Source organism: Lepidochelys olivacea, assembly GCF_965140295.1.
Source record: "Lepidochelys olivacea isolate rLepOli2 genome assembly, chromosome: 2".
Taxonomy (NCBI): Eukaryota; Metazoa; Chordata; order Testudines; family Cheloniidae; genus Lepidochelys; species Lepidochelys olivacea.
The window spans coordinates 85549507-85572486 of NC_140412.1; the positions used below are offsets into that span (position 1 = coordinate 85549507).

Here is a 22980-nt window from a genome sequence, read left to right on the forward strand (position 1 = left end):
GCAAGAAAAGGGGTGTCCTTCTTAACCCCCTTCCCAGCAATGACATTTACTGTGGCTGTATCAGAGACAGGTTAGGGCACCCACCTGAATCACCTCCAAATCCAAGGAGTATGTTCCTTAGGTGTTACATGTGAACATCTTAGAGCTGAAAGCCATCAGCTTGTTCTGTGTAGTGGTCCTAGATGGTCTACAGAACTCTGTAGTGTAGAGCCTGGTGAACAATGTCAGCAATTCACTATATCAACAAGCAGGGAGGTGCACAAATGTCCCCACTTGTCTGAAAGCCATCGAATTCTGCAATATGGAGTGACCCCAGTGGCCCTGCCTCCAGAGGTTAACAAAGATCTCATGAATTTCAGAAGCAGAAATGTGGTAACCAACAATAAGCAGTGGTTGTGGAAATCCATTCTCAACCCAATATGCTGACTATTGGAGAACCAGACCATAGATCTATTTGCCATCACAGAGAATGCCAAATGCAGAGTTCCAGGGGAGGCATGAGCCTAGGATCTCCCAGACGTCAGATGCTTCCCTCCTCTGATAATCTCGAAGTCTTCTCTGTGCTTTCCAATGGATCACTGTGATCCCTAGACAAATATCCAACATAAGATAGTACATGGCTACTATTGCTATGATGACCCCATACTACCAAGACAATTTGGCTGTCAGACCGACTCCAGATGTCCGGCCAACCTCCCATTCACCTTTCCCCTTGCCCAGACATAGCGTCACAGCATTAGGGTCAGATACTGCATACAGTATCCAGTGGCTTGCGCCCAGCATATCTAAAAGATGGCCTAAGGATCCAGGATGAAGGACAGTGGTTGAGAGCTCCCTTCCTCAGGCACAATGGAACTTCTTATCAAAGAGTGAAGATTATCTGTGCAGGAGAAAGAACTGTGTTCGGGCCTGACTGAGACTGGAACAAACTCCTACAGGAACTAAGGGCTCTCCACCTCCCACTCATGTGCAAAGTGCACTTTTTGGACCTTGCCTTTTCTATTTTTAACCCATAGCAGCATGTACACTTAGAAAGGAAAATCTCAAAAACAAAACTCTACACACACTTCTCCCTGCTAGACGACGAGAGAGAGAATGAACCACACAACATAAGTTAGTCACATAGCTTAATGCACTACTGTAAGATGAACGGGGGAAGTCCCGGATGACTGGAAAAAGGCTAATGTAGTGCCAATCTTTAAAAAAGGGAAGAGGGAGGATCCTGGGAACTACAGGCCAGTCAGCCTCACCTCAGTCCCTGGAAAAATCATGGAGCAGGTCCTCAAAGAATCAATCCTGAAGCACTTACATGAGAGGAAAGTGATCAGGAACAGTCAGCATGGATTCACCAAGGGAAGGTCATGCCTGACTAATCGCCTTCTATGATGAGATTACTGGTTCTGTGGATGAAGGGAAAGCAGTGGATGTATTGTTTCTTGACTTTAGCAAAGCTTTTGACACGGTCTCCCACAGTATCCTTGTCAGCAAGTTAAAGAACTATGGGCTGGATGAATGCAGTATAAGGTGGGTAGAAAGTTGGCTAGATTGTCAGGCTCAACGGGTAGTGATCAATGGCTCCATGTCTAGTTGGCAGCCGGTGTCAAGTGGAGTGCCCCAGGGGTCGGTCCTGGGGCCGGTTTTGTTCAATATCTTCATAAATGATCTGGAGGATGGTGTGGATTGCACTCTCAGCAAGTTTGCAGATGATACTAAACTAGGAGGAGTGGTAGATACGCTGGAGGGCAGGGATAGGATACAGAGGGACCTAGACAAATTGGAGGATTGGGCCAAAAGAAATCTGATGAGGTTCAATAAGGATAAGTGCAGGGTCCTGCACTTAGGACGGAAGAACCCAATGCACCGCTACAGACTAGGGACCGAATGGCTAGACAGCAGTTCTGCGGAAAAGGACCTAGGGGTTACAGTGGACGAGAAGCTGGATATGAGTCAGCAGTGTGCCCTTATTGCCAAGAAGGCCAATGGCATTTTGGGATGTATAAGTAGGGGCATAGCGAGCAGATCGAGGGACGTGATCGTCCCCCTCTATTCGACATTGGTGAGGCCTCATCTGGAGTACTGTGTCCAGTTTTGGGCCCCACACTACAAGAAGGATGTGGAAAAATTGGAAAGAGTCCAGCGAAGGGCAACAAAAATGATTAGGGGTCTGGAACACATGACTTATGAGGAGAGGCTGAGGGAACTGGGATTGTTTAGTCTGCAGAAGAGAAGAATGAGGGGGGATTTGATAGCTGCTTTCAACTACCTGAGAGGTGGTTCCAGAGAGGATGGTTCTAGACTATTCTCAGTGGTAGAAAAGGACAGGACAAGGAGTAATTGTCTCAAGTTGCAGTGGGGGAGGTTTAGGTTGGATATTAGGAAAAATTTTTTCACTAGGAGGGTGGTGAAACACTGGAATGTGTTACCTAGGGAGGTGGTAGAATCTCCTTCCTTAGAAGTTTTTAAGGTCAGGCTTGACAAAGCCCTGGCTGGGATGATTTAATTGGGGATTGGTCCTGCTTTGAGCAGGGGGTTGGACTAGATGACCTCCTGAGGTCCCTTCCAACCCTGATATTCTATGATTCTATGGTTCTATGTCCAGTTACTACAGTGATGAGGCAGTATAAGACCCCTGTATAGAATTACATTGATGGTGTTGGATTGAAGGTCGCTAAATGGAGAGCACTAAATACTTACAGTTTATTAAATAGGATGCTCTTAAACAAAGAGGATTATCCTCCCATGTAATGTCTGATATTAGAGTGTTTTGCAATTGTTGCCTCCATATGCTGGTAGGACTTTTTTTACCCATCTTTGAAATGATATATAGGGACTTAGAAAAGTATACAGTTCAATTCCTGTCTTTGTTTCATTTTTGGCCCCTTTTTCTAGCCATCTGACTCTGCTCATATCACCAGTGATGATGAACGATTTCTACACAATCTCATAATGGAAGAAAGGGATAAGAAGAGTTTCACTGCGGTTGTCGTTACCGGTGTACAACCAGATCACATGCAGTACTTGAAAAACTATTTTAATCTTTGGACAAGGCAGTTGGCGTGAGTCAACATTTAATTTTTGTAAAAGATTTTTCTTATTTAAAAAAAGAAAAACTTATGCAAAGTCGGACAATAATCTGTTCTTATACTTTTAGTGATGTAATTTGCGTTTGGATTTACTATTAATAATGTTGATAAATATTCTAATGACTGAAATTTAGTACACTCAGCTGGTGTCATATAAACTACAAACTCTACTCCAGTTCCACTCTGCTATGAAGAAGTGTAAAACTTTCCAAATCTACAAACTCCCTGTGTATGAATCTTCATTGAATGTTAAAAGGAAAAAACCTTTTGGTAACTTTCTAAATAAGTCTGCTAGATTGCAGGATCAGGGTTTATGGGTTTAACTATACGCACAAATAGTCCCATTGCCTTAAATATTCCAGTAATTTTCTATAAATAACTAACTGTGTAGGCTTTATTGAGAGTACACATGTGGCTAAATTAGGCATGTTTATGGGTAGTCCCACTGAAGCCTAAAGGATTGGGCAATTATTAAAATATTGAAGTCAGTGGAACTGTTTACATGTGTTAGTAATGTTCACAGGATTTTGGACTCAGAGTATACAATCTAGCACATGTGGGTTCTCAAGACTTCTGAAAACTGGATTTTATACCTTGAGAACAAGAATTCTAGAAGTATAATTTCTCTAATGGATCATTGCATGCACACAACCTAGCTATTCATACTGTAGTAAAATGCTTTTTTGTTTTGTTTTTAAAAGAAAGTATAAGGATTATTTGTGACATACTAATTATTGTGTAGATAATGTGGCACCATTACAAAATTGATGATCAGAATAAATAAAAATACCTTGCTCTTATATAGCACTTTTCATCTGTAGATTTCAAAACACTTTACAGGAGTTTTATTACTTTGTGCCTTCCTATAAAGGAAACTGCCATCAAAATAATACATATCACCATAGTCATTTATTGCCTTGCAAAGGCATCTAAATATTTCCAAGTCTTTCCTCGAATGCAAGTATTTCACCTATTCTGATAAGTCTGAGAGTAGATATCTCTATAACTAGATACCCTTGCCTTTTCAGTTGGTGAAATAAAAATAATGAACCTTAAATGTAGCTAACATAGCTTGGCCACTGTTTCTAGTCATTTCACCTTGTGGTTTCCATGCAGTTGAATTTGGGTTTCCAACAATGCCAAGAACTAGTTAAATTTTAAATAAAAAAGAAACCTGTTTAATATAAAAACACTTCTTAATATATTTAGGCTTTGTAAATTTTGAACTTTAGATTGCTTTACTTTTTCCTGGGTGTGTTTTTGATTTAGTTAAAAACACGTTTTTTAATAACTTCAGACATATCTATCATTACTATATCCATGGACCAAAAGGAAATGAAACTAATGCTACAATGAAAGAAGCTGGACCTTTCAACAACATTGATATTGAGGTGGGATATATATGGTAACGTATTACATTGCTGTAATTACATTTACTGTTAATTGCTCGGAAATACTGCAGTGTTTGAAAGATGTGTGTGATTTCATCGAAAACTGAGACATTTGATGATGATTAATTTAAAAAATGTAGTTAACCAGTTGTAACATTTTGTGTTGAGTGTAGTTTGATGACAGATAAAACTACTTCTTGTTTTGTTTTTCTTTTAGATTTTGATGTTTGAAAAAGGAAAGGTACCTAAGATGGTCAACCTTAGAGAGATCAAAGATGACATGCAGACATTATATATAAATTCTGCGGCAGATAGCTTTGAGTTTAAGTCACATGTTGAAGGAGAAGGTATAGTGGAGGGCATCATCCGCTACCATCCTTTCTTATATGATAAAGAAACATATCCTGATGATCCATGCTTTCCATCACGTAAGTCAGTTAAATCTTACTAGTTTTAAATTTTACAATTTTGGGGACAGTTATATATATAATCCTACATTTTGTCAACATGCTACATACATATTTCCAGTGCTCATCATTCGTAGAATCTGCTTAAAAAGACTTAAGAATATTCTTTCTGAAGCAAATACTGATCTCCAACATCTTCATCCATTTTTATGGCAAATTTCCATCTTGAGCCATCTCACAATTCTTTGTACTGAGATGAATTAGAAACTGAGTATGATAACGTATGAGGGGGGAGCAATTTAAACCAAGTTGAGATTTAGTGCTGTTTTTCAAGTTAAGTTTTACAATTTCAGTTTTAGAGTAAACTATATAATGAACTAAATTATGAAAGCTGTGCACGTACATAATACTTGTGCTCCCTTAGGCCTCTTTTCTGTGAGAAGTAGATTTTTTGGGCTAAACTCATGTACACCTAAGGAAGTCTATTTATGCATGCACAGCTAAGCCGTCAACTGGCTGGTTATCTGTACTGCTGGAAGCTGTAGGAACATCTAGGGTGTAGGAAATACAAAATCTGATTTTGTTTCTAGTGTTAAAGCTATTGCCTCTGAAACTGGGTCTGAATGTAGGTGTGAGTCTGTGGAGGAGAAAATTGTTTCATATATTCAAGATAAGCAGATCTGATGCAACAAAAGGATGCTTTTGTTCCCTAGTAGATGCCATTTAGTGTAAGAAAGGTGTTTTAAGATGGGGAAGGAAAAGGCATATGATAAACAGAATTACTGGTAATTATTTTTTCCCTCTGTGATATATACCTACTAAATAAATACATTCTGTGTACAGTGAAGCTATGTGTAATTTTAACAAACCAGGTATATATATTCTTGTTTTGGCTCTTGTTTTATTATGGTTACTCTGATGTTCCTTTAAATCTAGGATTAAAAGATGACGACGACGATGATGACTGCTTTGTGGTAGAAAAAGGGGCCAGGGGAAAAAGGCCTATTTTTGAATGTTTTTGGAATGGAAGGTTAATACCATACACAAGTGTAGAAGAGTAAGAGATTTCCAGGTCTACAATTTAAACATTTTTACTGCTTTTTAAAAAATTAAGTTTCTAATTATTCTACTTTTTTGTCTTAAGCTTTGACTGGTGTGCTCCTCCCAAGAAGAGAGGACTTGCACCAATTGAATGCTACAATCGAATTTCTGGTGCATTATTTACCAATGATAAGTTTCAGGTCAGCACAAACAAGCTTACTTTTATGGACCTGGAACTGAAGTTAAAAGACAAAAACACTCTTTTTACAAGGGTCTTCAATGGACAGGTGCTGCTTTTAATCTTAATTTGTACTTCTGCTTGCCATAATTCAATGAATGTGATTTAGGAAGTCTCATCCCACTTCTTAGTGCTCATTTGTCCACATTACTAAATTTTTGCACTGTTTCCAGTGACAAGTCACTGTGGAAACTTGCATAGCACTTTGCAATAGTAATCCATATCAGTATAAGTAGCCCTTAAAGCTGAGCCTTTTTAAAACTCAAAAATGAGCACAAACCTTGGGGTTTTTTTAGGGCTGTCAATTAATCACAGTTAACTTATGTGATTAACTCATGTGATTAACTAAAAAAAATTAATCGCGATTAAACAATAGAATGAATACCAGTTGAAATTTATTAAATATTTTTGGATGTTTTTCTACATTTTTAAATATATTGATTTCAGTTACAACACAGAATACAAAGTGTACAGTGCTAACTTTATATTACTTTCAATTACAAATATTTGCACTGTAAAAATGACAAACAAAAGAAATTGTATTTTTCAATTCACCTAATACAAGTACTGTATGCAATCCCTTTATCGTAAAAGTGCAACTTACAAATGTATATTTTTTTTTACATAACTGCACTCCGTAACAAAACAATGTAAAACTTTAGAACCTGCAAGTCCACTCAGTCCTCCTCCTTGTTCAGCCAATTGCTAAGAGAAACAAGTTTGTTTACATTTGCGGGAGATAATGCTGTCCACTTCTTATTTACAATATTTCCTGAAAGCAAGAACAGGCGTTCTAAAGATAGCTGCAGCACTCAACCCAAGGTGTAAGAATCTGAAGTGCCTTCCAAAATCTGAGAGGGATAAGGTGTGAAGCATGCTTTCAGAATTCTTAAAAGAGCAACATTGTGATGCAGAAACTACAGAACCCGAAACACCAAAAAGGAAAATCAACCTTCTGCTGGTGGCATCTGACTCAGATGATGAAAATGAGCATGCATTGGTCCGCACTGCTTTGGGTCGTTATTGAGCAGAATCCATCATCAGCATGGACGCATTTCTGAATGATGGTTGAAGCATAAAGGGACATATTCATCTATAGCACATTTGGCACGTAAATATCTTGTGACGCCAGCTACAACAGTGCCTTGTAAATGCCTGTTCTCACATTCAGGTGACATTGTAAATAAGAAGCAGGCAGCATTATCTTTTGCAAATGTAAACAAACTTGTTTGTCTGAGCGATTGGTTGAACAAGAAGTAGGACTGAGTGGACTTGTAGGCCTTAAAGTTTTACATTGTTTTATTTTTGAATGCAGTTATTTTTTGTACATAATTCCACATTTGTAAGTTCAACTTTCATGATAAAGAGCTTGTACTATGGTATTTGTATTAGGTGAACTGAAAAATACTATTTTTTGTTTTTTACAGTGCAAATATTTGTAATAAAAAAAAGTGGCACTGTACATGAAAGCTTATGCTCAAATAAATTTGTTAGTCTCTAAGGTGCCACAGGTACTCCTTTTCTTTTTGCGAATACACACTAACATGGCTGCTACTCTGAAAACTGTACACCTTGTATTCTGTGTTGTAATTGAAATCGATATATTTTAAAACATAGAAAAGCTTCCAAAAATATTTAAATGGTATTCTGTTATTATTTGAGAGCACAATTAATCGTGCGATTAATCGCAATTAATTTTTTTAATCACTTTACAGCCCTAGTTTTTTTGTTTTGAAGAATAAAAAAGTGATTTCTATGTCTTCTGCTATACCTAGTTTTTATTATATGGATGTAACTAGGTATACAGTGAGAGAGAGACTTTTTTCTTAAGAAGATAACCTCTTATTTGTAGTAAGCAACATTTTGAAAATTAACTCAATATATCAGTAAGTAAGGCTATTTTAAGCAGTTATTGGGTTAAAATAAGTCTGTCTTAGAATGCGATAGTTTTTCAACGCTCTTTAAAAATAACTTTTGACTACAGTATCACTGAGAACAACCATTAACTTTAAGTTGTTTATTCACACCTATGAAACTCAGATTTACATTTTGTAATGCATCTACTAAAACTCTTCACAGGAGCAGCGAATGAAAATTGACAGAGAATTTGCTTTGTGGCTCAAAGACTGCCATGAGAAATATGATAAACAGATAAAATTCACACTGTTTAAAGAAATAATTACACGTACTGACTTGACCTCCAAAAGAATGCAAAGTCCTTGGGCTACATATTCTGCAATAGAGTGGGATGGGAAAACTTACAGAACTGGACAGTTGGTAAGTTAATTGCTTGATAATGTTGGCACTGTTTAAAGTTAAAAATTGATACATGTTATATAGAATATTTACAGTAAATAAGGCAAGTATGATACTAGTTAGATCAACAGATTATAATTTTCTGTACAAAAATCACATTTAAAAGAAAATGTGAAGATTGCAGTCAAGCTCTAAAAAGTTAAATATCAGAATTTAGAAGTAATCTTCAGGATTCCTGTTTCTCCTTAACTTTGCAACCTACATAAACTTTATAAATATACTGTCGTGTTTCCTTTGTAAAGCGCATATCACTACAAACTTGTCTGCACCAGAGGTGTGTAACTTTTAGTGCACATTAGTGTGTTGCACACTCATTGGCCCATGTGAACCTTGCTGGAGTGCATTAAAGTAGTCCTGTTTGGGACTATGCTATGTTAATGCTATGCTACCTTTTAGTTCACTCCAGCAGCAGTTAACCACGTGAATCAATTCACACCCCATGGTCCACACTGTGGCACAGTGTAGACAGGTCCTTATATTCTCTTCTGAAACTAAGAGTTCTTTGTTCTACGACAACAAAATTATTAGAAAAGGATAAAATTGGCCCATTTTCTTCAGTTGTAGTTCATGTGCAAGATTTCAAATAAATGTAGCTGTGAAAAATGTGAAGGTAGTAACAAGATGACTTAGTTTAGGACACATGTTAATTTCAAATCAGATTAATTTTTTTAATATTCTGTAACTCAATTTGACCAGTTTGCTCCATGCTTTACAGAAAAATTCTCCATTAGCCTTTATTATAAACCTGGAAATTTTAGTCCACGCTATTTCTTTTAACCCAAGTTACAAGATGGATATAAAATAAGTCTTATAATGGAACCTGATTACAACCTTAACTATGGACAGACTGTATCATCCTGTGATTTGTCTGGGGAGGAGCTCTGAGCGAAAGTTCCTGGCTGCATATGCTGGAGGCCACACTAATTTAAAGCAGGGAGTTTGTGTTTTAAGGAGAGCTTCTCTACTGCAAACTAAAACCTGGATGAGGAATGTCTAACTTCAGAAAGGTTTATTGTTTGATTTATACATGCAAGCAGAATAATTGGAAGGTGGCTGAAGCACAAATGTCAATTTTAATGTGTAACTTCTGTATAGTTGAACCACATGTGTCAGGAACTCATCCATATTAAGGTTTATGATAATGACTGAGTTGTCTTTTCTCTTTTAGGTGAAAACAATTAAAACTCTTCCAATATTTTATGGAAGTATCCTGAAATTTTTTCTATATGGAGATCATGATGGGGATGTGTATGCTACAGGAGGAGAGGTTCAACTCGCTCTCGTAAGTAAGCTGTAAAGCAAATTGTACAAACGCTGAAACTTATTCCATTTTGAAACTCTTTATTTGATCCTGAGATTAGATTTTTTTATCCTTTTTTTTCTATCTAAAAACTTAAGGTTCAGTCATGCTAGATATTTTACTTTTTGGAGGTTTGTTAAGCAGTTCAGAGTTTTAGTATAAATCTCCATAGTTCACATTATGGAGGTGTGTTCATTGAAATGGTCTAGTTAATTTAAATTTGATTTGGCTGTGCAGTATCTCAGTTGGCACTTAGCACAGTTGCTGCGTTTTATGTATTTAAATTCTGCTACCCAGCGTCAACCACAAATACACATGTATATTCTAATCATGCTGTGTTAGAATTGAGAGTGGAAAATTTCTTACCTGATCATTTCTCTTCTGTTAGCAGTCTCTCCCACAGCTCTGACATGTATGGGCTATATATTCTCCTCCTCTCTGAAGATTCTGGAGGCAGTTCAAAGCTGTGGCTCAGTCTGTGCTAACCATGCTCCCTTCTTCTGGTTGCTGCCAGATCTTCTGCCTTTTGCAACAGCTGCCAAGTGGTGGTTCACTTTGCTCCCTTCCTTTTCTTTTGGATTTGTTATTTTGGGCTGTTTTGTGGGTATTTAAATTGTTTTTATTTGTTTTCAAGCCTTTTCGCTTCCTCCTGGTCTGGGATTTGAGCAGTTCTGTGGTCACAGCCATCCAGAGCCTCTGTTGCAGTGCCTCTCTGCTGAGCTTTTTTGCCCCCTTTCAGGTGTGGTAGAGCAGCCATGCAAGCATTAAGTGAAATCCAAGATGTGCTCAGTGTTTGAGGCAGCTTTCTCTGTCTTGACAGAAGGTAAAAAATGCCCAGCCTGCAGTCAGCCAACCCTCTCTGTCTGAGGGCACAGGGCTCTGAGTTGACTGGCATATTGGGTCTCCTACCCCCCATAGCACCCATGACTTCACTGTGGAAAAACCAATCAGGAAAGACAGAGCAGAGCAAGAAGAGGCACTGATGATGAAGAGGACTTTGTCCAGCTGACCAAGGGGTTGAGTCCTGGGGCACCAAAGGACCATAAAGATAAGACCCCTTCCAAGCTACTGGTTCCCCCACAAGTCCTAAAGTGAGTCCTAAATTCCCGAGGAGAGAAGCAGGGCTCCTATACAGCTCCCCTTCCTTGCACCATGAATCAGGGGTTTCTCATGATACTCTGAAGTAAGTTCTGTGTAAACCAGAGATTCTGGGTCCAAAAAGGCAAAAGTAAGTGTGTCTTTCACAAGACAGTGATTACTATTGTGAATAGGCAAGTGAAAATCAGGCGTTAAACCCCTTCTTTGCCTTCTCCTCCTGAGACAGTGTTTGTGGGTGATTATCTCCTTCAGAGAGTTTCTGTCTCAGTGCTCTGTATCATGGTCACCACCACTACCACCCCCCGTAATGTGTGGGGATACAGAGAAGCCAGTGCCTCCTGGGCTGCTATGCCTCAGGCAGCAGGTTAACTGAAATTGTGCCCATCTGGCTTTCAACCAAAAGGCCCTCACTCTGCCAGGAAAAGGGCTTCAGATTTGAGGCAGCACAAGAACGGGAATTGTGCCTTCTGATCATCAGCTACAAATTCTTGCTTTGCCTGGGAAAGGTCTCGCTTCTTCCCTCCCTTACTCCCCAGGCTGTCTCCATATAGAGCCTTGAGAGTCTCAGGCAATCTGTGACCAGAACAGAGGTGCTTGAGGATTCCACTCCCCACGGAGCTTGCACCTTCATGGGATTACAGAGGGGTAAGTGAGAAATCCCTTTCCATGTTCAAAACGGTCCTGATTTCCTGAGTAAAGCTCCAAGTGGTACTAGGTGGCTTCTACTATACTTACTTGCAGGAGCAGTCAGGCAGCCTTTCAGGTCCTGGGGACAGCTAACAAGCTATTTTCACAATTGACTCATGTGTGCCAGTACCCCATTTCTGTTGTGTGATCTCCTGACCAAGATGAATTATACTGTCTCCCTCCTGTAAATAGCCAGGGGAAGAAGTATCACACGTGCAAAACAAAGAAAGAAAGAAAGAAAGAAAAACAAAAAACCTACAGGACTTTTCCAAGACAGGATGCCAGTCAGTGGCCTGCAGGGAACTTAATATTAATAAAATATCTTTCCTTTCAAGTATTGTTAATACATATTTTCCTGTTAATGCCTCTTTTGAGGGCATAAGATCCAAATGAGGACACCTGATTAAACTAAAGAGAGAGAGAGAGAGAGTGTGTGTGTGTGTGTGTGTGTGTGTGTAACAACAAGCCGTACCTTCAGAAGGGGACTTCCTTCAAAGACTAAGAGTCACAGTGCAATAATTTCAAAGGCTCAGCTATAAGTATTCAGACCAAAGGTTTTTCATATATTTAGTGGGAAAGTTTGTTTCATGGTAAACAAACTGCTCATCTTCTAGTGGTATGATCATTGCTTGGAGTGAGACATCTCGGTCCTGGTCTTGGTCAAATCCTTGGTGTGATTTGTGATGAGCAATGGATTCTAACATGGTAACTACAAGGATGTCATATTACACCCATGAATAGTTATCGCTCATCCTAAATAGATTCCTTGTGCATGCAGACTTACAGGTGAGGAGCTATTGGAGGAAACAGAAATTACTAGCTGAGACTGCAGAGAAGCTTTAGCCCTCTCTCTGAAATCCAGCACAGCAATCCGTTGGTTGCTACCAACACCAAAAATATCCAAGAAAGGATTGTTACCCTGTCGGGGGGGAAGAAACCTGGAGTAGAAGCTTCTAAGCAAACCTAGATCAGTTTTCCTTCAAACTAACAAAATCCTCAGCGTGACAGACTCTTCTTTCTGATCCACCCTCGACACCCAGATTCGTAAGTAGCGAATTGTAGTCACAGCAAAGCATGGCTCATAGGCCACAGCATGCAGTCCCACAACCCAGACCCTGGATTGCCTTCAAGCACGTGGCTTTGCAGTAATACCAGGAAAAGCCCGCTTATTCCCTCAACAAACATAATTCGACTGGGAGTGGACATAGATGCGTCAGTGACAAAGATGTACCCAGTATCGGAAGGATAGCCATGTTAGTCTGGATCTGTAAAAGTGGCAAAGAGTCCTGTGGCACTCTATAGACTAACAGACGTATTGGAGCATAAGCTTGGAGCATTAGCATGATGCATCCGACGAAGTGGGTATTCATCCACGAAGGCTTATGCTCCAATACGTCTGTTAGTCTATAAGGTGCCACAGGACTCTTTGCCGCTTTTAAAGATATACCCATCACTAGGCAGATTCCTGAAGATCCAGGATCTGATATCTCTGCTGGAGAAATGTACAATGCCAACCATAGCTCAGTGTCTATAGCCACTGTGCCTTCAGGTCTTGCACATATGGGTCTCCCCATGGGTGAGGTCATATCAGGTGTTTTCAAGCTTTTCTTCCGAGAGTATGGGACCATTCTTTGTAGCAAATACAAGACCAAATAGTTTCCCAATCAGGTGCTGTAGTTCCAGAGAATGTCCACAGGGGTCTTCCCATATGCCTTCCAGGCCTGCAGCTTCTCATAACAGACACCATTCTGAGGGGATGGGGAATGCTCCGGGGACCCAGAACTAGATAACAGATCTGGAATTTCAGAGAATGGAACCATGGCATCAAGCTCTTGGAGTTCATAGTTGTCAAATGAGAAGCAGTGGCACACCCTAGATATCAAAAGAGCACTAAAGACTTATATCAAGCATATGGAATCCACAAGGAGATGGGTCTGTGCTCTCCTTTTGAGTAGTGTCCCTATGAGTGCTCCACTTTGGGTGTTGGTGCGTCCCTGCGCCGCAGATCGGAGATTTTCAGTAGCAGTGCTTGGTCGGGGCGTGCATGCGCAATAGTCATCTTGCAGTGCTGTTGGCACCTCATGTAGCACACGCACGACCTGACACATTCAGTTCATTCTCAACTGTCCTTGGCTGCAGACGGAGCTCAGTGGCCGTGCTGTCTTTCTTTTTCTCTCAATAGAAATAGTTAGATTAGCAGTAGCTTAGTAAGGTCTAGTTTGCTTAGTTATTGTTCTTTTCAAAAAAAAAAAAAAAGTTTTTATAGGTATTTTCTTTTGTTATTTTTCCCATTCTTTCCCCGTTGGGAAACTTTAACGGCCATAATGCGCAGCTTGTCTGGGTTTAAACTATGTGACTCTTGTCATGAGGTGATGTCCCTCTCAGATGGCCACTCATATCCATTGTTTGGGGATGACCCATATCCCTCAAAAATGTGCCCATTGTAGCAACCTTAAAGCCAGGGCAAGGCGTGATCGAGATCTCCGCTTCAAGATTTTTATGGAAAAGTCCCTTCAGCCTCCTCCTCAGGGACAAAAATTGACATCAACAGATGATTACCCGAGCAAAACCTCTGCTAATGGGCGTGCTCAGTCTTCCAAATCATCCAGGAAGCGAGCTGCAACCTCCCCTAATAGGGACACTCGGAGAAAGAAGAGGTCCCCGGCGAGATTACCATCCTCGGTGTCGAGCTCAGATAGAGTGAGCACCTTTGAGGCTCCAGGCACCTCTGGCACCATTCCTCTGTGGACATCTGCTGAGCCCCGCTGCTCTGCAATGGAGTCAAGATGCTCCTCCTCCACGGCACCAACCACTCCAGTTCGGGAGTCAGCACCAAGAGCGGTACTACAGGCAATGCTGCCGCCACCAGCACCGACTCAGTCGTCGGCACTGGTGGGACAAGCTGAGAATGGCACCAACCATCTTGACAAAGGCACTGACTGCATCTGCACCAGCGGCACCACCACCACACAAACAAGCGGCTACGCAGTAGTTTCCACAGCACAAGGACATAGTGGTCTCCTCAGTGCCGCGGTCACCCTTGCTTGGTAACAAGGGATCTCGGGGCCAAATAACTGAGTTGTTGTTTACTTCTCCGGCTCTCTAGCCCATTTCCAATGATGAACAGGAGGAATTACATAGGAGACACTTCTCCTCCCAACACTTTTCACCCAAAGACCACCATGGGAAGCTTTTAGGACCAAATCTCGCCAACCTCGCGAGATGCAACAATGGTACAGGCAACCCTGGATGTGTCCAACGATGCCTTTTCCCATGCAGTGGGACCCCTGGGTGGCGTATAGGGCTCACAGCAGTAGGCCCTCGACCCCAGCTGGAAGGGAAATTTGTTCTCCACCTTCCCCAAGCAGGGAGACGTCAGAAGGCACCGGAGGACATGGTAGATAAGAAGGTTCGGTCAATGCAGACATTTCCCCAGCCCACAACTCATCATCCTCCACTGACAAGGCAGTCTTTTCACTGCCTCCAAGCACAGTTGACAACCTGAAACAATTTCAGGAACTCTTTGAAAGAGTAGCCACCAGCCAAGACATCCCCCTAGAAGAAGTGCAAGAAAACCAGCACAAGCTACGGTAAGTTTTACAGATGTCCATTACATCCAAAATCACACTACCAATAAACGATGCCATAGATGCTCTGGAACCAGCAGAGAATAGTTGGCAGACCCCCCCGCAACCATACCACCTATCAGCAAAAGACCCAACAGGAAGTACTTTGTCCCAGCTAAAGGGATGGACTTTTTGTTCTCTCATCCACAACTGAATTCTGTTGTGATGGAAGCTGCTAATTATCACAACAAACAGCCCCAATTCTGGTCCACTCCACAGGACAAAGAACATAAATGATTAGATCTCTTAGACAGAAAAGTATACTCATCAGCTACACTCCAATTCTGGGTAGCCAATTATTTTGTCCTTTTAACCAAGTACAACTATGACAATTATTGTCAGCTGCAAGAATTCCTTGATGCCTTACTGGAGGAAAAATGTCCCCAGTTCAGTGCTCTCTTGAAGGAAGGACAGCAAATTGCCAGCACATCCCTACAGGCCTCGATGGATGTAGTGGTCACTGCGGCGAGAACAACTGCAGTTGCAATGCGCAGGGCTTCATGCTTGCAGTCGTCTGTAGTCTCCAAAGAGCTCCAACTCAAGGCAGAAGGTCTCCCCTTCGACCGGGAGAAACTCTTCTCTGTAAAAATGGACGACTTTCTTCATTCTATGAAGGACTCTAGGGCCACCTTGTGCACCTTAGGCATATACACGTCTCCTAACAAACAGCGTTGATACCAACCATACCAAAAGGGCAGAGACACTTCTTTCCACAGCCCACAACAATGGCAATTCGACCACAACAGAAATAAATTAAAAAAGACGGAGGACTCCTCAAACTCAGTCCATGTCTTCACAACCATCTACCACCAAACCACAATGTTGAAGTCTTGGTCGAGGGTCTGAACGACTTCCCCTGCAATACAGCTCTACCAGACACTCCTACCCCCACCTTTTGGCCATCGCCTGCGCATGTTTACCGTGCTTGGGCAGCAATAACAACGGACCAATGGGTACTGGAGATTATAATAGAATATCAGTGTTGGAAGGGACCTCAAGAGGTCATCTAGTCCAACCCCCTACTCAAAGCAGGACCAATCCCCAATTTTTGCCCCAGATCCCTAAATGGCCCCCTCAAGGATTGAACTCGCAACCCTGGGTTTAGCAGGCCAATGCTCAAACCACTGAGCTGTCCCTCCATCCCCTTCCTCTTCTTACCCCCTACCTATCTCCTTCCCTGTCCCTCTTCAGGGACTCTTCTCATGAACACCTCTTACAACAGGAAGTGAACCATCTCCTACAATTGGGTGCCGTGGAGCAAGTTCCAACTCAATACAAAGGGAAGGGTTTTTACTCCCATTATTTTCTCATCAAAAAAGAAAAATGGCAGATGGAGGCCCATCTTAGATCTTTGGAAACTTCACAAATTTTTGCAGAATCACAGATTCAGAATGGTCACACTGGCCACAATTATTCCAGCGTTAGACATGAGGGACTGGTTTTCAGCCCTCGGCCTCCAAGATGCTTCCTTTCATATTACCCTACATCCAGCACACAAACAATTTTTAAGATTCACAATAAGGGTCAACCATTACCAATACAGAGTACTACCGTTGGCCTTTCCGCTGCCCCTCGAGTCTTTTCAAAAACCCTCACTGTAGTGGTGGCCTACTTACAAAGAAGAGGAGTGATGATCTTCCTGTACCTAGACTATTGTCTACTGAAAGGCACAACTCGAGAAGAAGTGACACACATGGTGCAGACGACCATCAAGCTGTTCCAGACACTAGGTTTGCAGATAAATATACAGAAATCTACACTGACCCCGGTGCAACAACTGGATTCATTAGGGCCTACCTTGACTCCACAAAGGTCAGGGTGCTGTTGCCCAGTCACAGATTCAGGAAAATAACCAACCTTATCTCAGCAGTCACTGGCAGCCTCAAACGTCCGCCAGAACCTGCCTACAGCAATTAGGTCACATGGCAGTCATGTTTGTGGTGACATACTAGACTGCATATGAGTTGCTTTCAGGGCTGGCTGAGCACTGTGTACGCTCCCTGCAAACACAGTCTAAACAAAAGTGACGGTACCCTCACAGGTCATTATGTCATTCAAGTGGTGCAGAGCAGCCACTTGATCATTGACTAACACCTCGATTGGATGCTATAAGATGGGCTTTCAGTTTCTGCAGAGGCCTCCTTTAGCAGGACGGTACTGCAGGCAATGGTCCAGATGTAACCTGGCCATTTGAGTAGTTCAGAAGCGGGGGAGGGGGAGGTCTTTCCTATTTCTTATGTTCACTTTTGTATCCCTCCCTACTCCTGTTCACTCAGTGTTGCTTCCCATATGCATCAGACTTCTGGAAGACACTGGGCTGCAGAATGGAAAATTTCTTACTCAATAATTCCCTTCTGCTAGCAATAGGTAAAAAATTTTCCATTGGGTAAAAAAATCATCCCTAACATAGCATGATTATAGTGTGTATATTTTAGCACTGAGTCTGTGATTTGTGTGCTATAGTTTAAGTGTAAAGTGTGTTTATGTAGTTAAGTTGAATACAAATATACAGAAAGACCTTTAAAAACAGATAACTTGAAGGGTGCTTTTTGGTTTTTACAAGTTAATAAATAACCAGCACTCAGTTGATGCCCCTGCATGCAAAAACTTTGAAAGGGCAGTGGAACCCCACAAAATTCCCCTTGTGGCGTTTCTACCTCATGATTTGATTGTTCTATGGAGTAGAATTCCCCCCCCCCCCCCACCATTGGTGAGGAGAGAATCTTCATGAAAACTGTTACATTATAGTAAATAACATGTTATCTTTATAATAGTTCCCTAACTGTGTGGCTTTTTTTCCCAGCAGGGTTGGGGTGAGCTTATGTATAATAGACCTACCCCTTCCCCTTTACATAGTTAGGGGATAGCTGTGCCTAGTTTATGGGGGGTAATTTGGGTCATACACTGGCCTGAATAAATGCAGATTGAGATATTTGTTAGCCTATCATGCAACTATTGCAAACATAAATTAGCAATCTACAGAATTGTCTGATAAGTGTTTGAAATGTAGTTGGGTTAAAGACTATTTAATATGAAGGAAATCCTGAGAAGCTGAAATGTTCATGTTCATTGCGATCATATGGATGTTCTAAAGGCAACAGCCAATCACAGTAGAGATTGTATACTTCAATTATTACACTATTGTACAGTTGTGAGTAACTGTATGGTATCACTGCCCTCAGATGATTTTTTTTAACATAATCTAGCACCTACAGGATCACCACGTAATCTTATTTAAGATATTGCATTATATCTATAACTATTTTGCTGATCCTTTTTATATAAAGTGATAATTCTACTCTTTGCATGTTACAGCATAGATGTTGATATTTGAATTTAATTTATTCAGGAACCTCAAGCATTGTATGATGAAATAAAAATTATTCCAATCTCAAAACTTGACAGAGCAATGTCTGAAAAAGTTGTTAAAAAATACATTGAAGATGAAATGGCAAGGTAAGATCTCTTTTTTGTAATGAAGAGGTTTTTACTTGCTAAGACCCTACTTTCCAGGTTTTTGTATTTCTTCCAAAATCATTAAAATCACTAATATTTAGAATGTAGCTCCATTACTCTTGATAATCTCATCAACTGCTGTAGTAGAAACAAAGATTTCTGAATTCTGAGCATAGTATGGAAGTAAGGAATGGAGGGAATGATTTTCAAAAACCTGCTTTCTAAACGTGCTTATGTATAAACTTCAGTTATATGCTGCTAAAGATCAAGTGTACTGTTCCTTTCTTAGAGAAAAAAAAAATCTTGTTTCTTTGTTAGATTTCCTGATAGGTTGTCAGTAACATGGCCTGAAGGAGATGAGCTGTTACCAAATGAGACCAAGCTTGCTGGTACACCAATAGGTATGTTTCTTTCCAGGTACTATTTTAATTTAATATGTTTTTTTTGCATATTATTCATTATAACTTTAAAAGAGAACATCTTGGGAACAAGAACCAACCAAATTTGTGTATTGCGTGTTTTAAAAACTAGTCGCTTTTGTTCCCTTATATACAGGAGCATTAAGAATTGAAATATTGAATAAGAAAGGCGAGGCAATGCAAAAACTTCCAGGTACAAGCCATGGAGGGTCAAAGAAACTGCTTGTTGAACTAAAAGTTATTTTACACTGTAAGTACACAACCCTGAAAGATTAAGAAATTATTCCTTTGTAGACTAATAAAGCAAGTTGCCTACGTATAGCTAGTTTAGAATTTGTTACCCCCATATACATTTAAGATAAGGACAAAATCTTGTCGGAACTGCACAATGATTCTCCAAAACTAGGTAAGCTATAAGTTTTAAGGAACTGACAGATGCCACCATGCCAAATGTTTAATGCCCTGATATTTTAAGTATGGCACTTTAAATGCTACATTATATATGTGGATGTGATATGGATTTCAGGTCATATGGATTTAGAATGTGAGAATAGTAAGGTGGAGTAAATGTTATCTTTAACATTAACAGTATGTATGGGGGAACACAAGGCTTATAGTTCACTCATGGACTTCTGGTTTTATCTATTATATAATGCCCTATTGATTTATTACCATTAAAATCCATTTAATGTATAAGTGGCAGAGGAAACTGGGAGCTACTTATACAAAAAGATGAAAGAGTTGTTGTTTGTTTAATGCTGTGTTGCAAAAAAATCTAGAGATCCCAGTCAGGATCCCATTGTGCTAGGGGCTGTACATATACATGTACAAACTGATGGTCTCTGGCCCAAGAGTTGAGACCTTTCCTAGCAGGATGTAGTGTATTGAAGGACATGCTACATCTCTTTAACTCATGGCATGACATTTTGCAATACACAGTATGTGATTAATGTGCATTTGAAAGTGTAACAGGATATGAGCATTTCGGCCTCTATGTAAATCATTCTTGAGCATACATGTGATATGATGGATGGCTTTAGCATTCTGGTGAGGAACAATGGCTGTAATGATCTAGGAAGACATTATTTACTGAGCATGAAGAACAGGGTGTATGGCAGACACAAAAATGTCTATAACACATGGATTTAATATCGCCATGTCTTATAGAAATCTGCCCTGGAAAATTTGTCCACAACTGGAACCGTAAAAATCAAGTTTTGCCAGCTTAGTTACATGGTAAGATCCACCAAAATTTGTAAGTTATTTCCTTGGATAGTAAAAAGAGTAAAATTTGTTACCAAATCCTGTCTATGCTAGAGAGTTGAACTGGTGGGATTGCGTAGGTGTAAACACCACCAGTGCAATACATTCACACTAGCCAGAGATTTTCATGTTAAAAAAATATGGTTTTGCCTCATTCCCCACAGTATTAGTTACACAACTGCAGATCTGCTACTCTCTAGGTAGGTATCCCATAGTTCTTAGAATAGTCCAGACATTGACCACAGACTGTGACTGAGTTGTCCTGGAGTTCTGGGATGAGCTGCAGAGACTTCAGGGTGAAGATGGAGACTTTCTGTAATTCTCTGCACATTCACTGTGTTAATCAGACATAAATAATGTAATTGTCTGGTAACACAGTGCCCCATCTGGGCTAAGTGTTATAACTACCATTGATCCCTGAGGCAAGAGGCTTGCCTCAAAGTAGATACTGAATGTTCCTCATAGGGGACCATGACGACAGAACAGATGCCAGAGCATTTATTGGTTTCCAGTCTCGCTGTCTATCTCTATATCTCCAGAGCTTAGGCCTGATATCCTTTCTCAGCCATGCTGCCTGGAATCATGAGGGCTTTTACAGTGGTGGGAGAGGTCTCCATTCTAGGCCTTTCTATAAGAGACTCAGTCTCAACAGAAGAGCCAGAGTTGATTGCTACAAATCTTAGCATTGACACCTCTTCAAGATCTTCATAGACCCAACATTTATTCCATTTCTAAACTATGAAATTACTATGCTCGGTGGTGTTTAGGTGAAGTGTTCCCACTGAACTTCTCTTTTTGAATATATTACTCCTGGGGGAATTCTGCTCCTCAAAATTAAAACTTCTGCAGATAGTATTTAAAAATTCTGCAAAATTCTGCATATTTTGTCAAAATAACACAATAAAATCACACAAGTTTCAATTATTTTGGTAATGTATTTCAAAATAGCTGTCAGCAAGTGTGTCTCTAACAAAACAGACAACAAAAAAGATTCAGGAAATTTTTTTTTGACAAATAGGTTAATTATTAGGCATATTAATACAGAACTTTGAGTAATAATTCATTTAAACTATAATACAGACACACATTTTCTGCACCCCTCAGAAGCAGTGCAAAAGCTTGGGAGAGTCAGGGGTAATGGAGGAGCTGAGGGAGAGGGAAGTAATTGCTGGGAAGGAGCCTAGGTGTGAACTTAGAGCTTGTTGGGTGTGGGTGAGAGAAGTATGGAACAAGTTTTTTTGGGGGGGATTGTTAGCCAGGGTTTGCATGGGGGAGGCTCCCTAACGCTAGCCTCCCTCATTCAGTCAGGCACATCTGCCCCTGACTCCGTGTGTCCCTGAACCCCTCCCCCCATCCACTTGTGTCCCTGCATGCCCACTCCCATTCAGCCCCCATCCCAGTCTGTCCCCCACTGACTAGTCCTTCTGAACCCTGGTCTGTGACCTCCAAGCAGCCCCATGTGCCCCACACTGTCCCCTAATATCCCGTGCCTCCTGACCTGGCTCCACGGGCAGGGTATTGTGAGGAACATAGCCTCTTCTCTTCCTTATCCACAGCTAGGATGCTTCCACCTGGAGCCGCTGCTCTCTGTTCTGATGCCCCAGCAGCCCTTGGTGGGCAAAAGGTGTAACTGCAGCACTTCTCAGCAGAATGTATTTTCTTCAGGGGAAGAAAAAATTCTGCGCGGTACATGAATTTTGCATGTAGGCAGTGGTGCAGAATTCTCCCAGGAGTAGTATATTTAGCACTCTTCAAGCAGCATCTGCACTGGTTCCTAGTCTTAGCTTAAATTTATGCTTCAATAATTTCTTCAAGGAGTAGTTCACTGAGGTGAAGTAGTCTCAAGGTGGTACTTGCCAAGGCACAAGTGTGCTGCACACTGAAGGGGACAGTATGCTGAGGCAAAATGTGCTAAAACACAGAGGAGAGAGCACCAGGGTATTGATGCAGAAAGGGCACTGACACAAGAAGCATTTTAAAGCACTGGGCAAAGATTTTGACATATCAGAAAGAACTGCACAAAAAAATTTGTTGGAGCAATGTGCTGAGGCAGCATAGTGACTCTAGAGGTCTTGGAGCACTGAAATCTGTGGAACAGTCAGACAATGAATTTAGACAGAAACGGGCAAGAAAATTAGGTTGTAATAGCAATGAGTAAGTCTGAAGTTTCAATAATCAAGAGATGGATTGCTGGCAAGGGAGATTGTCCTTCTGTAATGAAGATGGGACTGGTATAGAATGTGTGAGCAGTGGTATTATATGAGGGGCTGGTAGCATCACATGTTGTTAAGGTTTCCTGACACTTCCCAGTATAAGACCCTGATCTCAGTGGCTTATAAATTTGCCAAACTTTAACAATTTGGACTGGAAGTTTCCAAACTAGGTATCTGCCTCCGGCTGAATTGTTTTAATTTTTTTATTTTTGACAAAATATCAGCAAATGCAGCTCAGCCATTTCCAAGAACCAGGCTAGAGAAGAATAAATTTTGCCTCAGTTTAAAAAAATAATAATCTGGCAATCTTTTCTTTGAGAAGCACTAGTGCTGCTATGCTTTGGATCAGGGACTTGAAATTTGGCAAGGGGTGACTTTGCTGCCCCCAGGAAAATCCACCCAAATTTGGCCAAGTTTTAAGCCTTAGAAAAAATTCAGTTTG

General features: G+C 40.7%; 1 protein-coding gene across 1 annotated transcript in view; it reads left to right on the plus strand.

Annotated features, from left to right (window-relative positions):
- SMCHD1 (structural maintenance of chromosomes flexible hinge domain containing 1) overlaps window positions 1-22980 on the plus strand; it is a 165034-nt gene that overhangs the window by 25237 nt on the left and 116817 nt on the right. Inside the window, exons 7-16 of the mRNA XM_084620188.1 lie at window positions 2890-3056; window positions 4381-4474; window positions 4692-4902; window positions 5818-5938; window positions 6026-6209; window positions 8240-8437; window positions 9645-9758; window positions 18537-18643; window positions 18962-19044; window positions 19199-19312. Coding sequence (XP_084476314.1) covers window positions 2890-3056; window positions 4381-4474; window positions 4692-4902; window positions 5818-5938; window positions 6026-6209; window positions 8240-8437; window positions 9645-9758; window positions 18537-18643; window positions 18962-19044; window positions 19199-19312 — 1393 coding nt within the window. The remainder of the gene's footprint in view (window positions 1-2889; window positions 3057-4380; window positions 4475-4691; window positions 4903-5817; window positions 5939-6025; window positions 6210-8239; window positions 8438-9644; window positions 9759-18536; window positions 18644-18961; window positions 19045-19198; window positions 19313-22980) is intronic.